Source organism: Melospiza georgiana, chromosome 16, assembly GCF_028018845.1.
Source record: "Melospiza georgiana isolate bMelGeo1 chromosome 16, bMelGeo1.pri, whole genome shotgun sequence".
In the NCBI taxonomy this organism is placed as follows: domain Eukaryota; kingdom Metazoa; phylum Chordata; class Aves; order Passeriformes; family Passerellidae; genus Melospiza; species Melospiza georgiana.
Window position 1 is genome coordinate 2,658,195 of NC_080445.1, and position 18,996 is coordinate 2,677,190.

At 53.0% G+C, this 18,996-nt stretch overlaps 1 protein-coding gene across 1 annotated transcript; it reads right to left on the reverse strand.

Annotated features, from left to right (window-relative positions):
* Nucleotides 1–1,011: 1,011 nt before the first annotated feature.
* Nucleotides 1,012–5,183, reverse strand: MED9 (mediator complex subunit 9). The gene is made up of 2 exons (XM_058035467.1): nucleotides 5,047–5,183; nucleotides 1,012–1,794 (listed from the first exon to the last, which is right to left on the reverse strand). The coding sequence occupies exons 1-2, from the start codon at nucleotides 5,181–5,183 to the stop codon at nucleotides 1,578–1,580; spliced, it is 354 nt and encodes a 117-aa protein (XP_057891450.1). The 3' UTR covers nucleotides 1,012–1,577.
* Between the last annotated feature and the right edge of the window lie 13,813 nt (nucleotides 5,184–18,996).

The window sequence follows — 18,996 nt, forward strand, 5'->3', positions numbered from 1 at the left end:
GTGTTTCATGCTCTCTGCCGATTAACTAAGCACGCTTTAATGATGTCAACACAGACTGATTCATTGGCACCCCAGCTGGGATATTGTTTTTACTCTGCAATATGAGTAAAGGAAGTACTTTGCTCGAAAGGTCACCTTTACATCTGATGGTTTTTAATCTCTTCCCAATAACAAGGTGCAGTAATCATTGCTAGAAGTGAAAGGGAAACGGGAGCACTTTTCAAAGAAAGATCATTTTTAACCTCCGCTTTCCCCTCATGCAGCAGCACAAATTTGTGTTTAGTACATATTAATGGCAAAAAAAACCATATTGAAACCACAAAACAAGGGTGGGGGAGTGAGGCTGCAAAGGAAACCATCTCCAAGCAAACCCTCTCAGTTTCACTTGAAACTTGGATTCAAGTTTACAGAGTTAACTTGCTCCTGAGCTAAGTGCCAGACATTTCTTTGGCAACAAGTTGTTTCTTCCAGCTCTGCCTATGCCTGATTTCACAGGAACAGCAACTGGCAAAAGAATGGAAAACATCGACCAGGCATGAGACACAGGAATTTATTGAGCTGAGACAAGCAATGGCTGGTGGAAAGGCAATTTCAGTAATAAAAAAATGTGTACATTGTGCTTTGTTTATCTCGGTGTTCTGCTTTACTCAGAGTTTACACACTGGCACCTTTCCCAAAGAAAGTACTAGTACAGTATCTCAGTGGGTACAGAGTAAATCTCTGAGCTACAGGTGAGTTGCAAACATCCCACTGGGCAGAATTACCTGTTCCAGCTGCTCAAATGTTTGTGGTTGTGGGAAGCCCCTGGATGTGGAACTTACCTGTCCTGTTGAGCCTGACTTTATATGGAATAACTAAAAGCTTTGATCATTTATGCCCTTTGTTTTGATTCTTGCCCTTCCTCTGTTTTAAGAGGGAAAGTCATTGGAGCTGGGCCCAGGATCCCATGTGCTGCCAACATCCTGCCCCTGCTCCACCCACATCCACTCAGTGAACACACAACAAGGGCAGTTTGGAACTTATAAATCTTTATTTGACTCATCTCAGACACAACCACCGATTGTTTGAAAAGAGAAATACAGAAGTAACTGAAGTAATCATTCCTCTTCCAACACACAGGGAATGGAAAGTGTACCAGAGACTCTTTCCAGGAGCAGGGCCAAACAGTTCATGCTTCCCTCTTATGTTCCCTTTTGATGTTTGGCTATTTTTAAGTAAAAAAAAAAATTTTGCAGAAATGCCCCTTTTTCACCAGCAGGTACTTTGACCCTTAGTGAGGAGAACGCAAAATGTCTCCTGCTTGTTTAAATGTAAAAAAGAAGAACCCCACCCTGAGAGAAAACAGGAGATGGGATATAGAAGTGCACAGTCCTGCAGCTGATCAAGGGAAGGTGCTGCTGCCATTGTCCCAGGAGAGCACACGGTGTCCTGGCCCAGTGTCACACACCCAGGTCCACACAGGCACAATGCCACAGCCCTGCAACCACAAAACCTACAGAAAGAAATGCCAGCTTCTGCCACCCCGATCAGCCTGCACAGGAGGCATCTCAGACCCGGAGAGTGGAGCTGTGTCTTTTCTACTCCTTGGGGATTTCAAACATGCAAAGGCTCTTGTACTTCTGCAGCAGCTCGTTCTTGGTCCGGACCTGCTCCCGCAGGTTCTGCAGCTGCTGCTGCTGCTGCTCTGGGCTCACCCCAATGCCAGGCATGGAGCTGATCAGCTTCCTCATCTCCTGGAACTTGTTCTTGAGCTCATTCAGTACCTGGTGAACATCCTGGCTGTCCTTGTCCATGCTGCAGAGGAGAGAAAATCGAGACACTGTGAATTCTCCTAATGAAAAGGCTGTAATTTCCAATACAACCAGAGTTTAAATTGGAATTCAGTGGGAAAATTGCTCTTGGTATCTAGGTACACACTCCTGATTCACCTATCCCAATAAAATGACACATATGGATATACACTGGGTAGCTATGGGGCAGCCTGGTATCCTGCAAATTTCCAGCACACAATCCAGTCACCTCAGGATGCATTAATCAGGTTAGGAGCTGCTCTGCAGCTTTCAAACATCACCCTGGAGGAAGCTAAATTCTCCCTCTGAACTCCTGTACCTCTCTTTGGGGAAGGTAAGATTGCATATGTGTTGTGTGTAGTCACCTGGAAAAAAAGATCTCAGTCTCACCCGTGACCTGTTGCTGCTATAATACAAAAAAATCAATGCAGCCAAACAGCTCGACAGCAGAAAACAGAAACTGTTCCCAAAAGTGTCAGAGAGTGTCCAAAGGCAGAGAAAATGGTACTTGGGAGCTTTAAAATGAGCCTCTGGGGATTAATACTTAATAAAAGAGAAGCAGCAGGGGTTTTTTTGGGTTGGTTTGGGGTGTTTTTTTCAAGAGCAGCAGAATTGGCTCTGCAGCCAGCTCTGTGCTTTTCAAGGCTCAGTGTTGTCTGAGGCAGTGTCTGCCCTTGAACCCTCATTAGTATCTGACTCAGCTTTGTTAGCACCAGCAAGAAGTTTCACTGATTCCAGGCAAAAGCAAGTCCCCGCTTCCAGGCTGCCTGTTAACAGGGAGAGCAGGATTCTAATGGTCTTTGAAAAACTGGGAGCCTGTTCAATAGCCAGGCCTAAAAATAAATCTGCTTGGCATGACCAGGGCAGAGAGGTGCTCGATTATAACTTTGGGGAATCGTGACATGGCTGGGAGCAAAACTTTTAAGCAGATGGCGGCCGCTTGTTTCAAAAGCCTGTTGGAACAAAATATTCATTATTCCCTTCTAAATAAAACTGCAGCTGGTACTATAATGTCTCCCCATTATGCAGGCACTCAGGGCCAGGTTGGCAGTGGAAAAACACAGAAACAGACACACAACCAAGCCCATGGCACATCTGGGGAAGGAGGGGGTGACACTGTCATCCACCACAGCTGCAGGCTGGCTTTGACAGGGGTGTCCTCCCCACATCCCATCCCCTTCCCCACTCAAAGAGAACTGACAGCTGCCTGTTGCCTGGTTGATGCAAAGGGGTAAATACTTCAGGGTTGGTGGGGTTTTTTCTTCCTGATGGGTAGTTTTCAAGCCACCAAAGCAATTCACGGAGAGGTGGGAGTGAGAGAGTGTGGGAAGAGCCTGCAGCTGCCTGCACTAACACAGAATTCAACACAGCCTGTGCTGATACGGTGGGCACAAAAGCTGCCCTCAGGCACAGTGTCCTTCACCACACCAGCACAACCCACCACTGGCAGAGCCACACACAGGGACCTCAGCAGTGATGCCATTGACTGTGCAAGGCTGAAAACATCAGCAGACTCTGTTTAGGAAAACCTTCTCCAGACCCAAACAGGAAGCAGCACCCAGCCTTGAATGTCAGCAAATCTACGCGATACATCCTCGCTCCGGAGCACAGAGTCACCTTGGAGATGTGTCCTCACAGTGAGTCAGTGTCAGAACAGTGGGGCTGGGCTCTGCCACTCGAGGCAGAGGTAGAGGACAGCCCGTTTGCCATCTGTCAGGGACAGGAGGCACAGCATCCCACCGCTGGCCGCCCTGGTGCCACCTTTCTGCCACACGAGCTGCCCAGGAAATGCCACACAGGCAGCCAAGGGAGGCAGCTGGGCAGCAGGAGTGGGTGGCTCGGTGGGACAGGGCACAAGATATCCCTGGGACTGTCACCTGTGAGTCACTACAACCTGATCAGTGACACATCACACAGCCTGGGAGGTCTCAGCCCGTGGCTACTGCCCACTCTGGTGATGTGCATGCACACACCTGGCAGGGGATTTGGCTTCAGTCTGTGTCTGCACAGATCAGAGAGAATCAAGGTCAGGGGGCAACTTGATGGCCTACAGCGAGCACAATGGGGAAACTGGGTGAAATTACAGTTTGTGTTCTCATGCCCATTCTGGACTGGTGTGTTAGAGGTATTCACTCCCATGGACTGGGCTGCTTGGGCTGCAAGAGCCATTAAGGATCAACATCCCTCACCTTTCAGACACGTTTGCTCCCAGTGAAACATCAGCAGGACACAAATCTGCTCCTCAATCGGCGCACAGAGAGAGGGCAGGAAGAAGGCAATTCATGCTTCCCATGCCCACTGCCTCACCCTGCCCAGGTGAGAGCACAGAGCCTGCCTGGATGGATTTCCATGGCTGACACATCCCCTTTCTGGGAATTCAGATGGGCATCTCTGGAGGGATTATCCTGACCCAGAAACACATCCGTTCTCGGGACTCTTGTACCTTTCACCTGTACAGTGCTTATCTTGAGCTGGGAAGAGAACAGTGTATGTCCCACCGAGGAAGCCATCCCCCTTTTTACAACTTCCCAGAAATGGGCTGCATTCCTGACGCACTGCCTGTACTTCCTGAGGCTGTTATCAGCCAAAGAGTAGAGTTCTCTGGAGCAATAACCCAGCGGACACACAGTGCTCCTGCTCTGGGGTTACTGGTGGGGCAGTGTACCTGGGCCATGGGAGCACCTGCACTGCTCAGGTGACCCTGACACCACCCAGGTAGGACTCAGAGTGCAGATGTGCTTGGGGCCGTGCCAGCTCCCTCCAACTCTTCCCAGGAACTCCAACTGAGATAAAATGGGCAAAGGAGATGCTGGGAAGATGGAGAGCATCACTAGAAGGGTGACTCCATTGCCCTGCTACCTCTTCAGGGCATCCTGGGGAAGTGAGGGATGGGAGAGCATCACTTGAGGGAGGATCCAATAGCTCAGCTCCATGTTCAAGGCACTATGAGGATGCTAAGGATGAAAAAACAACTTAGAGGAAACCCTACTGCCTTACTCCCCATCCAGAGCATCCGGGAGATGCCGGGAGCCGGGTGAGCATCACTAGAGGGGCATCCCATTGCCTCACTCCCTACCCAGAGCATGCCCGCGGATGACTGGGAGAACATCACCGGCGAGAGCCCCTTAGCCCCGCTGCTCACGCAGGCCCCGAGAGCTCCGGTGTGAGTGAGGCAGCCCCGTCCGAGCGGCGCGGCTGCGGCAGGGCCGCGGCTCCCGGCGGGGCGGGGGGCGGCGCTGGCCGTGCCCGCCGTTACCATTTGATGATGTCGTGGACGAGCGGCAGGAAGGAGAATTCCTCCTGCGCGGGCGGCAGCGGCGGCGGCTTCTGCTCGGCGGGCGGCTCCGGCGGCGGCGGCTCCTCAGCGGCGCGGCCCGCGGGCCCGGACGCCATGGCGGGCCCGGCAGTGACGGAGCGGGGCGGGCCCGGCCTGGCTCCGCCTCACGGCCCTCACGGAGCCGCCGCCGCGGCCCTCACGGCGCTGGAGCCGCGCAGCGATCCGGTTTGGGGTGTCGGGCTGTGCTCTGCACCCGCGCTGTGATCCTGCTGAGACCTCAGTGATCCCCCTCAAACTAACAGTGATCCCGCCGAAATCCCCAGTGATCCCCCATAAATGCCTCCACAGTGATCCCGCCTGTGCACCAGTGATCCCCCTGCACCCCGCCAGTGATTCCCCAGAGACCCTCAGTGATTCCCCTGAGATCCCTCAGTGATCCCTCCTGAAACCTCCAGTGATTCCACTGAGACCCTCAGTGATACCCCTGAAACCCTCAGTGATACCCTCTAAGTGCCTTCACAGTGAACCCACCTGTGCCCCAATGATCCCCCTGAAACCTCCTGAATGATCCCTGATCTGAATGATCCCTCCTGAAACCTCCAGTGATCCCCCTGAAACTCCCAGTGATACCCTTTAAGTGCCTTCACAGTGAATCCACTTGTGCCCTAGTGATCCCCCTGAGATCCCTCTGTGATCCCTCCTGAAACCTCCAGTGATCCCCCAGAGACCCCTCAGTGATCATCCCTGTGCCCCCCTATCGCTTCCCCCTACACCCCTCAGTGATTCCCCTGCACCCCTCAGCGATCCCCCTGCGATCCCCAGGGATCCCCCCATTACACTCCCAAAATTATCCCACCTCCCACCCGAGCCTCACACAGGAGGTGGGGGATTGGAGGAAGGAGAGGTTGTGAAATCCTGCGCCCCAAGGGCAGGGTGAGGAGAAGGGGTACCAGGAAACATCCAGGTGTCCCAGGAGCTGTCCAGGGACCACTTGAACCACCCAGAGGTCCCAGGAACCATCCAGGGAACCCAGGAACCACCCAGCAGTCCCAGCAGCTATCCATGGGCTGGTCATGGCTCTCCTCAGCACACTTGGATTGCTGTCCCAAGTCTCTATACATCCCTCTCTTTCAAGCCAAATCTGAGGGGGAAATTGCATTATTCTGTGTAAATAACCACAGCAGGGTTTTGCTGTCTCATATATCCCAACTTTTCAACATATTTTTTTTGTTATTTGGAGTCCTCAGTTTGACTCTAATGCAAATGGGGATGATATGGGCTGGATGATGGGGATGTGATCCTTGAAATGCCTTAAGGACAGATGTTTATGTGGGACCAGAATTTCTGCTCAAGGGAGGAAGCATGGCCAGCATCAGTTGGAGGGAAAGCAAGCTGGAGAGTTGGATGAGAGCCTGGGCTGGAGACTGGAGGAATCTGGAGGAAGAACAGAAATGTGATGTCAGGGCTGGGACTGCTGTGGAGCTGGGAGGGGGAGAAGAAGGGGGAGAAGACTGAGAGAGTTGGGGGTTCTCAGCCTGGAGAAGACTCTGGGGAGACTTCAGAGCCCCTTCCGCTGCCTAAAGGAGCTCCAAGAGAGATGGAGAGGGACTTTGGACAAGAACTGGAGTGACAGGACAAGGGGGAATGGCTTCCATTCCAGAGGCCAGGGTTACCTGGGATATTGGGGAAGAATTCTTCCCTCTGAGGGTGAGGCCCTGACACGGGTTGCCCAGGGAAGCTGTGGATGCCCCATCCCTGGTAGTGTCCAAAACCAGGCTGGACAAAGTTTGAAGCAAGCTGGTCTAGCAGAAGGTGGCCCATGGCAGGAGATTGGAAGAGGATGATCTTTAAAGCCCTTTCCAACCCAAACCATTCTGGGATTCTGTGAAGAAATGGAGCTCTGGTGTGACTGACCTACCTGCAGGGGGAAGAGGTGGCTCAGGATGGTGAGTGGTCAAGGCTGGGAGAGGGAGGGTGATGCCCCTCTGCACCAAGGAGCCTCAATTTGCTTCAGTGAAATGCTGCCCTTGTGTTCAAACCCCTGCACCCACACAAAGCATCACAGCATGGATAATACCAGCCACAGTTGAGAGCTTTTTTTCCTGGTTTGGCTTAGACAAAATGCATTATTTAATTTTTCATTTGAAATAGGCCTCCCTGCTCAATGGTTATAGGCTGAGGAAGACTGGGAAGGCAATTTTCTTTTTTAAACCAATTTCTTTCTGAAAACAAACAGAGGCTATTTATACATCTAATGAGAATGCTGGCAACCATTTAAATGGGGGGTATTGGCTGTTTGCTCTAAATATAGCAGATGCAATCGCTCACTTTGTTCCTACTGTCAGGAATAGATCCTGGTTCAGTAACTGATGCTGGAATGTGCAAAGGAGCCTGGGGGAGCCCAGGTTCCGCTGAGCAGATCCCTGTGGGAAGGCTGGTGGTATTTATGGCCCTTGACTGAGCCAAGCAGGAGGCACAGGATGCTGTGTCCTTCAGATGGGGCTGAATGGTTCATTTCTGCCTCTTTTTAAGGGCTGTTTCTAAAGCAGGAGTTGATTCAGGCTCTGTGGGGGACACTTCCCTCTGTACTGTGCTGGTTTTAATTCTCCCCTTGGCTTTCTGGAGGAGGGCAGCAATAATTGCTGGGTTGCTGGATGCCTGCCTCTGATGTTTGAGTCAGGCAGTTGTTCCAGCAGGTGACAACATGCAGATACCATTCAGAACCTAAAGTGCTGTCAATCAGCATTTCCATTTGCCTTTCCATTTCTATTTGGAGTCTCATGTTCCCAAAGAGCTGGAGCACAGCTTTACCTCGGTGCTGTGTCCCTGCCTTTTGCCTTCTCTTCCTTGTGGGAACAGCTCCTCCAGCTGCCACAGGTGACCCACCTCTGTCCTTTGGGGCTTGTCGTGTCTTGTGGCAAGTCCAGGGGACAGCAAAGGTGTTCCACAGTTTTCATTCTAGATTTTTTCACCTGCTATCAGTTCCTCAGCAGAAAGGTTTGAATGGGCAACCTGTGAAAGCTCCATGTGAGGCAGCTAAAGCAGGAACAAAGACACTTAGTGATGAATGAAATGAATAATTTCCCCCTGGATTTGGTAATAAACCTGAAGTGCAAATGATCGACCTGTTCCTTGATTTAATTGTGGCTCTTTGTACAATTCATTTGCTGGACAGGCAGTATCTGAAATGTGTGAATGTTTCCAAACCATCTGATTTTCTGTGTACATTCATTGCTCACCCAGACATTTCATTAACCCATTATCCTAAAACCCAGCTGATCAAATAATCCGTATCCAGAGTATCTTTTGTTATTGCCTGTTTCTTTATGATACCAATGTTATTGTTTCTTCTCCTGTCATTTCTGTACAGATTGTACCTCTTGTCCTCTTCCAAAGGGAACTTTTGAGGTATTTACCACCAGTTATTTAATTCAGCACCAGGTGACTCTGTGCCTTTCACTATTTCCTTACAATGACTTGATGTTTTATATATTGATGGTCTGACATTTCCCTGGGCTCCACCTTTTGCTGTTGGACCATATGGAGCTTGTTGTGCTGTTGCCACCAGCTCTGTTATCATTTTTTACTATGTGGCTATCACCAGGTTGAACTTTATCTCTTCCTCCTGCTCCTGCCATCATCAGCTGAATTTTCTGTTTCAGTCTTGCTAAGCTGCCATGGTGGGATAAGTCTCTATTGATCGGTCAGGGAGGTGTTGTGGCCACGTGGGAGGGGGTGATAGGAATGAGAATTTACAGCTGTGGTCAGGGCACCTTTTTGTTAGGTCATGGCTGTGATCCTGCAACTGCTCAGGCTTGTGGCTAAGATCTCCCTAATTTTGACCAGATGTGAATCTGGTCTTGAGCTCTGCCCTGTCTTGACTCCTGGGATCATTTCATGCCCTGGTGTCTCAGTCTTCTCATGGGGGTGCTGATGGGAGTAGCAGGTCATAAACCAAGCTTCATCCTTTGAAACCATGTTTTACCAGAGGGGTTTAGGCCCTGGAGGTCTGGCTGCCCCAAACACTCAGCCCTGCACTCCCAAATGCTCCCAGAGCTGCTGGTGCCCTGGGTGCCATTGAGCTTTAAATCCAAACAAGCAGCACCAAAGACATGCACATCACCCTAATGCCTCCTGGAGTACTGGTGCTGGGGAAACTGTGCTGCCATGGCAGGAGGGCCATCATCCCCTAACCCAGGAGATGCCACCCTCGAGGAGAGCCCAGCGTGCAGGACAGAGCCTGGGATAAGAGGTGGCACAGGAGGCTTGGCCAGGCTGCCTGTAGCAGCAGGTTGGGTGTCACTGCAGGGCATTGGCCTGGCCGTGCAGCCCAGTGAATGGGGATGATTCAAGGCCACAGGGAGTGTGCAGTGACCTCCCCGTGTTCTCCAATGCCACCCCAGTGCTGACCAAACACAGAGGCTGGCCCAGGCCACCCCAGGGGAGGCACCCCTGGCCATTTCGTGGGCAGAGGGAGCACCGAGGACTTCTTGCACAAGATCAGCTACGCAGAAACACGGATCGAGGAAAACACGCAGGCAGAGCGGCCGCAGCCTGGCCCAGCTCCAGCTGCAGGTGGCTCTGGAGCTCATTGTCTCCTCTGGGCAGCTCTGTCACTGTGCAGCACCCCAGAGTGAGTCCTGGGAGCCACCACTCCCTGCAGAATCATCCCACAGCCAGCCTTGAACACTCCAAGCTGTTTTCCTCTCAGGGCAAAGGGGGAAAAGTCACCTTGCAGGAGCAAGAGAGGAGCTTGGAGTGTGAATTTGGGGTGTCCCTGAGGAAACCTATGCCTGCAGAGAGAAGTGCCCTTGTTACCACTGGGCAAAAGCAGCCCTGAATCCCTGCTGGCTCCTGCTGCAGTGTGGTGAGTCAGCAACGTCCCTGCCATTATTTAGAAATAATGAGCGAGGCTCCGAACACGTGCGGCCAAAAACATGAGGCAGCAACAGTTTCACTCTCAATATGCAATCATGGCCTTGAAGCAATGCTGCAAGAGCCTGCACTGAAGGACAAGGCTCAGCCCAAGCAAGGATTTCTCTCCTGAGCTCCTGGATGCATACCCAGCATGTTGGGAAGGTGTTGGAGTGGGACAGCACACGTGTGTGCATCCCTGTGCACACGCATCCCTGTGCTTGTGCATTCCTGGGTGCATCCCTGGGCACATCCTTGTGTCCCTGTGCTTGTGCATCCATGGATCCCAGGGCACCACTGCCCTGCACAAGGACACTGTGGGTGTCACAGAGGACAGATAAATTTACCTGGATGCACATAGTAGACACTCACTAATGGGGTCACATTAAGGACATTAATGAAATCCTAGCTCCCTTTCTTGGAGTCAGTTCTTATTCTTCTAAAGTGGGTCAGGCTTTGTTTGTGTGTTTTTCAGGGTCCCTTCAAGTGTGGCAGAAAAAGCCATTACCTGATGCTGGAGCCCTTCAAAATATTTCTCTTGGGTTACTTAACACAGGGGGAGAGGAAATGAGCTTTGTTCAGACTTCGTTTTGGCACCACAGAAAAAGCATCTGGTTAAGATTTTAGCCCATCCTTCACTTGAATTGCAAACAACATTTTGCTATAATTGGCCTAATTGCTGAAATGAGACAAAATTTATGTGGGCTTTGCAAGATCAGTCAGGTGTCCTCAAAGAATAATTTTATGTGGTAGAGCAGTGGGTTTCTGGGGCAGCACTGACACTGTGGGAGAGATATCTTGGCAGGGGAGAAGTCTCACTCCAGCTCCAGTGAGAAACCATTTAATCCTTCTCCTGACCTGGGGAATGGTGCATCCCTGCAGGGCCATGGCAAGAGCAGTGTTTTGCTGAGCCTTTCTCCTCCTGACCTGGACTTTGTGAGCATCCCCAGGATGCTGCCATGTCCCACCTGGAGCAGCCTGTCCCCCTCCTCAGCCACACCAGCAGCTCCCACCCAGTTCTGGTGCTGGCACCCATGAGTGACTTGTCACAGCCACGTGTCCCTGGCTCCAAGGATCCCTGTTTGCCAAAGGCTTAATGTTTAGCTGCTAATAAACAAGGCATATCGGGGAGGTTCTGATGATTGGGAGCTAAACTTTCCTGGGAAGTTTGCTGACTCCTGTGGCACAAATAAGGCCAGGATGTGGTGACATTTTTGTCTCAGATAAAGTTTTAGAAGTTCACCAGAGCAGGCTCCAGCTCTTACTCCCTCACTCCTGTGCATTCCTTCAGTTGGTGATCCAATGCTCAGCCATGTCCTATCCTGCCCAAAAGCTTTCTCTCCATCCTGGCTGCACAGGATAAATCCTTGATTTATCCAAGGAGGAGTTGTTTTATTGGGGTTGGATTGGTTTGGGGGGGGTTTGGCTCTAAGCAGCTGCAGGGGAATCAAAATAAGATTTTCATACAATGTCAAGGGGGAAAAGAAAAAACCCTCCTTGTTGCTCTGACTTGAGAAATGAGTGAATTTCTCCTTTCTGCCTTTACCCCATGGGCATTTCTCAGCCAAAAGCCTGATGTTTTCCCCCCAAAGGAATATGCCCTAAAGCCCATCTCATTGACCACAGGGTGCCCATGGCTCAATCCAGCCTGGAGCCAGGGTTTGCCATTTTCTACTTTGTGGATTAGCTGAGCCCATCCTGGCTTCTCTCGTGGGGGCATCCAGCGGAGAGGGAGGCCAAAGAATCACTCAAAGCATTTCAATCCCTACCACCATCCTCTTCCCCCAGTGTGGCCCAGCTCATTCCTCATTGATCCAAATGCAAACGAATGTCATTAGAAAGGGACATTTGGCGTTCAGGTAAACACTGACCCATCCTCACCCTCACTCCCATGCAGAACCAGCCCAGCTGGCACTGCAGGAAGCTCTTGGGATGCCCCATGCCCTCCATGGCCATGGCAGCTGCTGGAAGGTGGGCCCTGCATCTCTCCCTCCCAGGGATTACAGCAGGACCTGGCTGCCGGCCGGCCCGTTCCGGCACCTCTCAGCAACTGCAGAGATAATTGCCATAAGTCTAATTGTTCCTGCTGGATAACGAGTATTTTGCATCATCATCCCCAGCTGCCGAGAGCATCATCTGAGTTGCTATTTCAGGGCTGGAAAGCAGCTCCTCTGAGGCAGGCAAGGCCAAACCAGGCTGGATCTGGGCTCCTGGAGCAGAGTCCACCCGCTGAGGGTCCCCTGACAGTGCTGGTTTACCAGGCTGCTTTGTTACTGTGCAGTTCTGCTCAGAGTGTGATGAGCTGTGTGTGTTCTGGTGGTGTCCCTGGTTCTGGGCAATGCCATTGCAGGCAGCAGGGTTTGTCACAGCCTCCCCATGCTGTTCCCTCAGGCAGAGCTGCTCCGTGCTGCCAGGACACGCGGCCGGCCGGGACCACAGCAAATGTCACCCTCTCCCCCCACGCCATGGGTTGGATGAAGCAGCCACGTGGCAGGAGCCCCTGACTGGGCATTGATTTCTCCTCCACCAACAAGCACTCTGCAAGATCCAAGGATGCACCACCTCAGATCAGGGCTGCTCAAGTGCACGAGGCTGGCTTGGCAGCAGGGATGGCATTTGAACAAGGCAGGAGCGTGATGCTTCTCTCCCTGCACCCCATCTGGCACCTGGAATGGCTGCTGGTAATTGCTGCATGCTGCAGGATGTATTGAGCAGCCAGCTGTGGCATTCTCACTCTGCTCATGCTCACAAACATGTGGGTTTGAGGCAGTGTCAGCACAGGCTGTACATCCCATCCATCCCATCCCACAGCTCCCAGCTCGACCCTGGGCTCTGCACCTCACTTGCTTTTCCCTTCTTCTCCACAAACCAGCTGCAGACAATTGTCAAGTGCAAACCTTGTTCTCAGAGCAGCACCTCTTAAATTAACCCTCCTACCTTGGTGGCTGGAAGGGGTTTGAGGACATCCATGTGGCAAAAAGTTTTGGCTGCCAGGTTGTCACTTGTGCCCCTCGTGTGTGTAATACACAAGCCCCAAGAAATGAGTTTGCAAAAGATGGTGCTGAGTTTGCCTTGGGAAGGGGTGGTTTGGAGTTTGAGATAAGAGTCCTGCGAGCTGGCTGGGAAAGGAGAGAGAGGAAAAAGTGCGTCAGGGCAAGAAAGGGAGAGATAAGTGACATATCTGGGCTAGGAGCATGAAGCCAATGGCCTTCCTGGCGCCATGGGGCTGCAGGGTGGCCAGATCCGGGCTGTGACAGCTTGGTTGGAGCTGGCCCTGTGGCAAAGCCTTGCTGGCCAGGTTTGGGAGCCCTCTGCCAACTCTGCCAAACTGCAGAGAGCAGGGAGGAGGCAGCCCCAGCCAGGGACCTGCTCTGGCTCCTAAGGGCTGTGCAGGGAACAGGTGATGGGGATGATGCCCCCCAAATTCAGGCACCTGCACCCCACTCTCTGCTCCATCCCCTGCCAGTGCTGCCATCCCAGGGCACAGTATGTGGTCTGTACCAGGGCATGGGTTAGATGTTGATTTTTCACCTTTGGGGAACCCTGCCGTACCAGCTGGAGCTTTTGAGGCTGGGGTAGGTTTTGTACCAAAACCACCTCTGCTGCTTCCCAGAGGGGAATTTGGATGGCCAGGATCACCCAAAGCAGTGTGTTTGGGAGCCAGCTGGGCGCTCGTGGCCGATTTTGTGCGTTGTCTCCTAATTGCAGTTCTTCACGTTCCCTCCATGCAGGAGGACGGGAAGCGCGGGGATCCGGCAGCAGTTGGGAGCTGCTGGCGAGGGGGCGGCTCCTGCTTTAGCAGGATCCCTTCTCCCCCACCGAACCAGCTGCTGGCATTTCTCCTGCCACCGTCTCCGTCCTCCTCCCGTGGTGCCACATCCGCTCCGGCATCCTGGCAGGGAAAGCGGGAGCTGGCAGCAGCTCCCTGTCCTCGCCCCAGCACCGCCGCACCCCTGCGAGCACACAAACACTTCTCTTCTGCCAGCTCCCTATTTGCAGCACTGTATATACAGTATAATCCACCCACGGGCTAGCCAGCCTGTACTTGGCCGGGAAGGACAGAACATCCTTGTGATTCAAAAGGTCAAAATGAATGTCAATACATTGTGAGCAAGAATGCCGAATTCACCTTGGGGACACAGGCTGCTCGTAGGGACCTGGCTGTTGGGTGTGCTGCTCCCTGACGACAGGCATGGGGTGCCCCAAAAGCCTCTGCTTGCTGCAGGGTCAAGCAGGGCAACTATCCCTGAGGATAAGAATTCCATGGTGTGCTCACAGCTTTGTCTGTTCAGCCCGCAGGTCCCTGTGCCCTCTTTCCATGCCTGGGTAGTGAGGGGGTGAGCAGGTTGTGATGCCCCTTCATGACATCCTCCCTGTCTCCTCCAGTTTCTGGCTCTAAAGCCCAAAACTCTGCCTCCTCCACAGGGCTCTGGTGCAGAATTTTCTTCCCAGAGCTCGGGTGTGGTTGAGGTCCATGGGCACAACACATCTGTTTGCTCTGATATCCGGAAGGCAGCAAATCCCAGCGAGCACCAGAGCGGGAGAAACCACCCCTCCTCCTCCTCCCAGATGGAGTGAAACTGCTGTCATTTCAAGGCAGGCTGGAGTGGAGGAAGCTCAGCTGGAGCGGATGGCTGGGATTGATTTCCCAGTGACAGAGGCACTCGCGTGTCCCTTGAGCTGCCGGCCCTGTGCCTAACGATTTTCCCTGTTAATAATCTCCACTGAGCAGCAGCAGTGCAGGCACAGGGCACGGGGATGAGTGGGATCATTCACAGCCTGACGTGGCAATGGCAGGTCCATGCTGTTCTCCCTGACATATGGATTCTTTCCATTCCTCCTCAACCCATCCCAGCAGGAGTGCTGCCCATAGAGCCCTCAATGCCAGCAGCAGCAGCCCCCGTAATTATTGCCCCATTAAATGAAAACAAAGTCTCAGGGCTTGGGGAATTTGGAGGTGAATTAGGAAACCCCTTCACAGTGGCAGAGAAACTCCCCAGGAGCTGATGGTGTTTTGCAGGAGGGAGGCTTTGGAGCTGTGCTGAGTGCAGGGGTTCCTTGGTGTGTCCTCCTGGACACAGCATTCCCACCCACAGAGTTATGGAATGGTCTGGATTGGAAAGGACTTTAAAAATCATCCAGTTCCAATCCCCTGCCATGGGCAGGGACACCTTTCACTATCCCAGGTTGCTCCAAGCCCTGTCCAACCTGGCTTTGGACACTTATAGCTCTGGAAAGCCTGTGCCAGGGCCTCAGCACCCTCACAGGGAGGGATTTCTTCCCAATATCCCATCTAACCCTGCCCTCTGTCAGAGGGAAGCCATTCCCCCTTGTCCTGTCACTCCTTGCCCTTATGCAAAGTCCCTTTCCAGCTCTCCTGGAGCCCCTTTAGGCACTGTAAGGGATTCTAAAGTCTTCCTGTCACCTTCTGTTCTCCAGGCTGAACACCCCCAGCTCTGTCTCATCCCCAGCTGTCCCCACAGCAGAGCTGCTCCAGCCCCTGGAGCATCTTTGTGGCCTTGTCTGGACCTGCTCCAGCAGCTCCACATCTTTCTCCCCCTCCCTCTCCTGACGCAGTGCAAGGAGCAGGAACAAGAACATGAACTTGGGCACAAGATTCTCCAAACACAGACTTTTGGGGACACCCAGCTGTCACCATCCCGGTGCTGCCAGCGAGGAGCTGTGTCCAGGAGGAGCAGTGGGACACTCCTGTCCCTGCTGGAGTCGAGGTCGGGGCAGGCGGCGGGAGCTGGCAGTGCTGCCCAGCCTGGCAGGGCTCTCCATGGCCCCGACCTTTCTGCCTTTGAAAACAGGATGGGAACAAGACGCACTTTTGTTTTCACTTTGGGAGCTGGAACGGGACCTTCGGGCTGTTCCTGGGATGTTGCAGCCTCCAGGCTGTGCTGGGGGTGGGGACCAAGCTGTGACACCCCAGGCACCCTCATTGCTCCTTTGCATCCGTCCCATTTTGTCCTTCATCAGCAGATCCCAAAGCTGTGCCTGTCCTCTCCCACAGCCGGGCTGGCTGGGGAAGCTCCCCTGGGAGCACAGGCAGGGATGAGCAGCTCTCAGTCAGCCTTCAGCTGGAAACCCCCCTGGCTCTCACCACGTGCTCGTGTGCTGGGGAGCCCAGGGAGGTCAGGGAGTTTGTGGTGCTGCCCCATGAAAAATGTGACTGTTGCCCTGGGTGGCACAGGGCACTCAACTAGAAAACCAGCACATAAGGATTCCAGGTGCCTGCACCTTATCTCACCTCTAAAACCCCTTGGTGGCCACCAAGGAGCTGCTGGCAGCGACCTGGACTGTGCTGTGGGGACAAGGCTGGGGACAGGAGGGCAGGGAGCAGCTGGGGCTGGCAGCAGGGCCGTGCTTATGCTCACAAAATGGAGGAAAATGGGATTGAATCCCACATCCCACCATGAGCAGGTCCTTACTCAGGGAGCAGGGGACTCTGAGTCACAGAAACGAGGGACAATGTGACCCTGCACCAAAATCAGGAAGGGCTCTGGGCAGTGTCTCCCTGCACAGGACTGACTCAATATATCAGCCACGAGATGGGCACCCTTATCATCTCTTGTGGGTATTTTGTTCCTCTGCTGTGGCAAGGCAGATTTCTAGAAGAAAAAGTGAATCACTACAACCCCTGATGGCAGGAAGGGATCTGGCACTTATGTTGTCACCCACCACATGCCCTGGGACAACCCCAAGGACAAAAATCTCAGTCTCTCTGCTTCCTGGCCCTGCTCCTTATCAACCTCCCACACCCACAAATGGAGAAATAATCTGCCTGGTTCCTGTGGAAGAGATTGTGAGTGGCCAGTGATGAGAAATCACATGGGTCCTGCCACGTTGGTGCACGTGCAGGTACACAGAGGCTCCTGCAGCATTTCCCAGAAAATCCTTGGATTTTGCCAGTAACTCTCATGACCCCCTTTTGCTTGCCCTCCGTGGTTTTCTGCCCATTTTCTGTGCTAAGATCCCATTTAATCTCTTCACTGACAAATTCATCCCACCTTTTGCGGTCTTGGGCTTCCTGTGGCAGTTGTCACAGCAGGGAAATGTTTTTTTTTTTTTTTTTAAGAAAATCAAGATTCCTACAAAATTGCTGCTGTGGGGACCTCAGGAGTTTACTAGGAAAACTAAACCTGATCTCAACTGCCTGTACTGTGGAAAGCCAGGGTGAGGCTGTATATATTGTGATGTTTGGTCCAAAATATCCCCAAATTCTTCTCCTGGCTGAACCCGACCAAGGCTGAGTGAAGACAGGTCCCCACAGGCCAGGAGCTGCTATGGGGCTGGGAACATTGGGGTTTGCAAAGAACAGAGCTGGAAAAGGGACATCCAGGACATCTCCATGCCTGTCCCCTTTGGCCACAGTCCCTCTGCAGGGGCAGGAATACCCAGCATTTCCCTGAACCCCAAACACTACGTATTCCTGCCCTGTGTCCCCGTTGCCCTGCTCAGCTCCCGTTCCTTGTGCTGACATGAGGATTCATGCAGAAGCCAGGTCAGGACCAAATTCAGCTGGGAGTGTGTGCCCTGCCAGAGGTTGGTGCCCCGAGTTGTCCCCGCACGGGTGCGGCTGGAGCGGTGCCGCCCCGAGGTGCTGCAGTGCCAGCACCCTCTGCTCCAGGCTCTTGTTTGTGCCTCTGCGTGATCTTGTCCCTGTGAAAAACATGCTCCTTGTTTTTGCTGCCTCAGGGCTGAACTGCTGCCCTCCCCAGGGACGGGTCCCTGAGTGCTGGCAGGGATTTACAGCCTGCCATGATTTATGGTGGAGGTGGAGCGGGGCAGAGCTGTCACAGCCAGCACCAAAGGAGCCCCGGCGCTGGTCCAGCATGACCTTACCTGGCCGTGCAGGACAAAGCTCTGAGGTCAGAGAAGTGTCCCCTGAGGACAGCGGTGGCATCCACGGGACGGGTGACAGTGTGCATGTGTTCAGTCACCCGTTCCCCTCGTGAAAAAAAACAGACTTTAAATGAGAATTTAAAATGCAGATCTTTGGCTTTAGTTCAGAAGTTTGCTCATCTGCCACATCCAGGAGGGTCATGGCAGGAGCTGGCACTGCCACGGGGTACAGCAGGTGACCCAAAGACAAAGCAAGTCATGCGGAGTGGCAGCAGATGTGGTGTTGGACTCGGGGAAGTCGCTCAGCAATGACACAAAGCAGAGGAGCTGTGAAAATACAGAGATCCTGAGTAATGGGGATCTGGGACATCCCTGGCCCCCAGGCACCTCTTCTCCTTACACCACCACCCTCCTCTGCAGGGAGGCAGGGAGGGGAGAGGGCAAAGCAAGCCCCAAGTGCCAGCTCCAAATCCCAGCCACTTCTCATTCCTCGACTGTCACTGCTCCCTTCCCATCCAGCTCCTCCTCATCCATGCAGGGCTGCGACCCACTCAATTAAATACACTCAGTACAGCATCTTGTCTTCTGCAGAGTGTTGAAATCCAACCCTGGGTTCTCCCAGCCTGTCTCTGCCCTCCTCCTCCCCTCCTGGGTGAGAGGTCTGTGGTTGCCCAGCTCTGTTTACTAACCAGGAATTTTCCCCCTCGAGCTGTTTCTTTATTTTCACTGCAAAGTGATGCAGAACTACCTTGACCGAGAGCAGGTGAAAGCCCAGCACTGATGCCTGCACCAGTTCAGACCAGCAAGGAGCTGAGCATTCTCCTGGGTGGTGTGATCAACATGAAGGGACACTGAGAGGCCCCTGCAGTGGGATCAGGTGTGCAGATTTGGGGTCTGCCATGAGCTGGAGGACACTGAAGTGGTGGGACGTGTGGGGTCGCACTGAAGCCAGCACTGCCTGGGGAATGCTGGGGATCCCTTTCTTCTGGGGACCCCAGGTGGGTTCTGGGGCTGTCGGGATGGAGCTGTCCCCCTTCTAAACCTGGGACAGCATCACCAGCATCCCTTCTGGGACAATTTGAGACAGTGGGCTGGCCTTCCAGACAAAGAGCCTTTGGTGTTGAAATGCCTCTTGAGCAGCTCCATACCAGACTGACAACCAGCCCG

Coding starts and splice junctions, on each gene's coding strand:
- MED9 (XM_058035467.1), bottom strand. CDS start 5,183: ATGGCGTCCGGGCCCGCGGGCCGCGCCGCTGAGGAGCCGCCGCCGCCG. Junction 1,795..5,046: donor GTCCACGACATCATCAAATG/GTAACGGCGGGC, acceptor TCTCCTCTGCAG/CATGGACAAGGACAGCCAGG.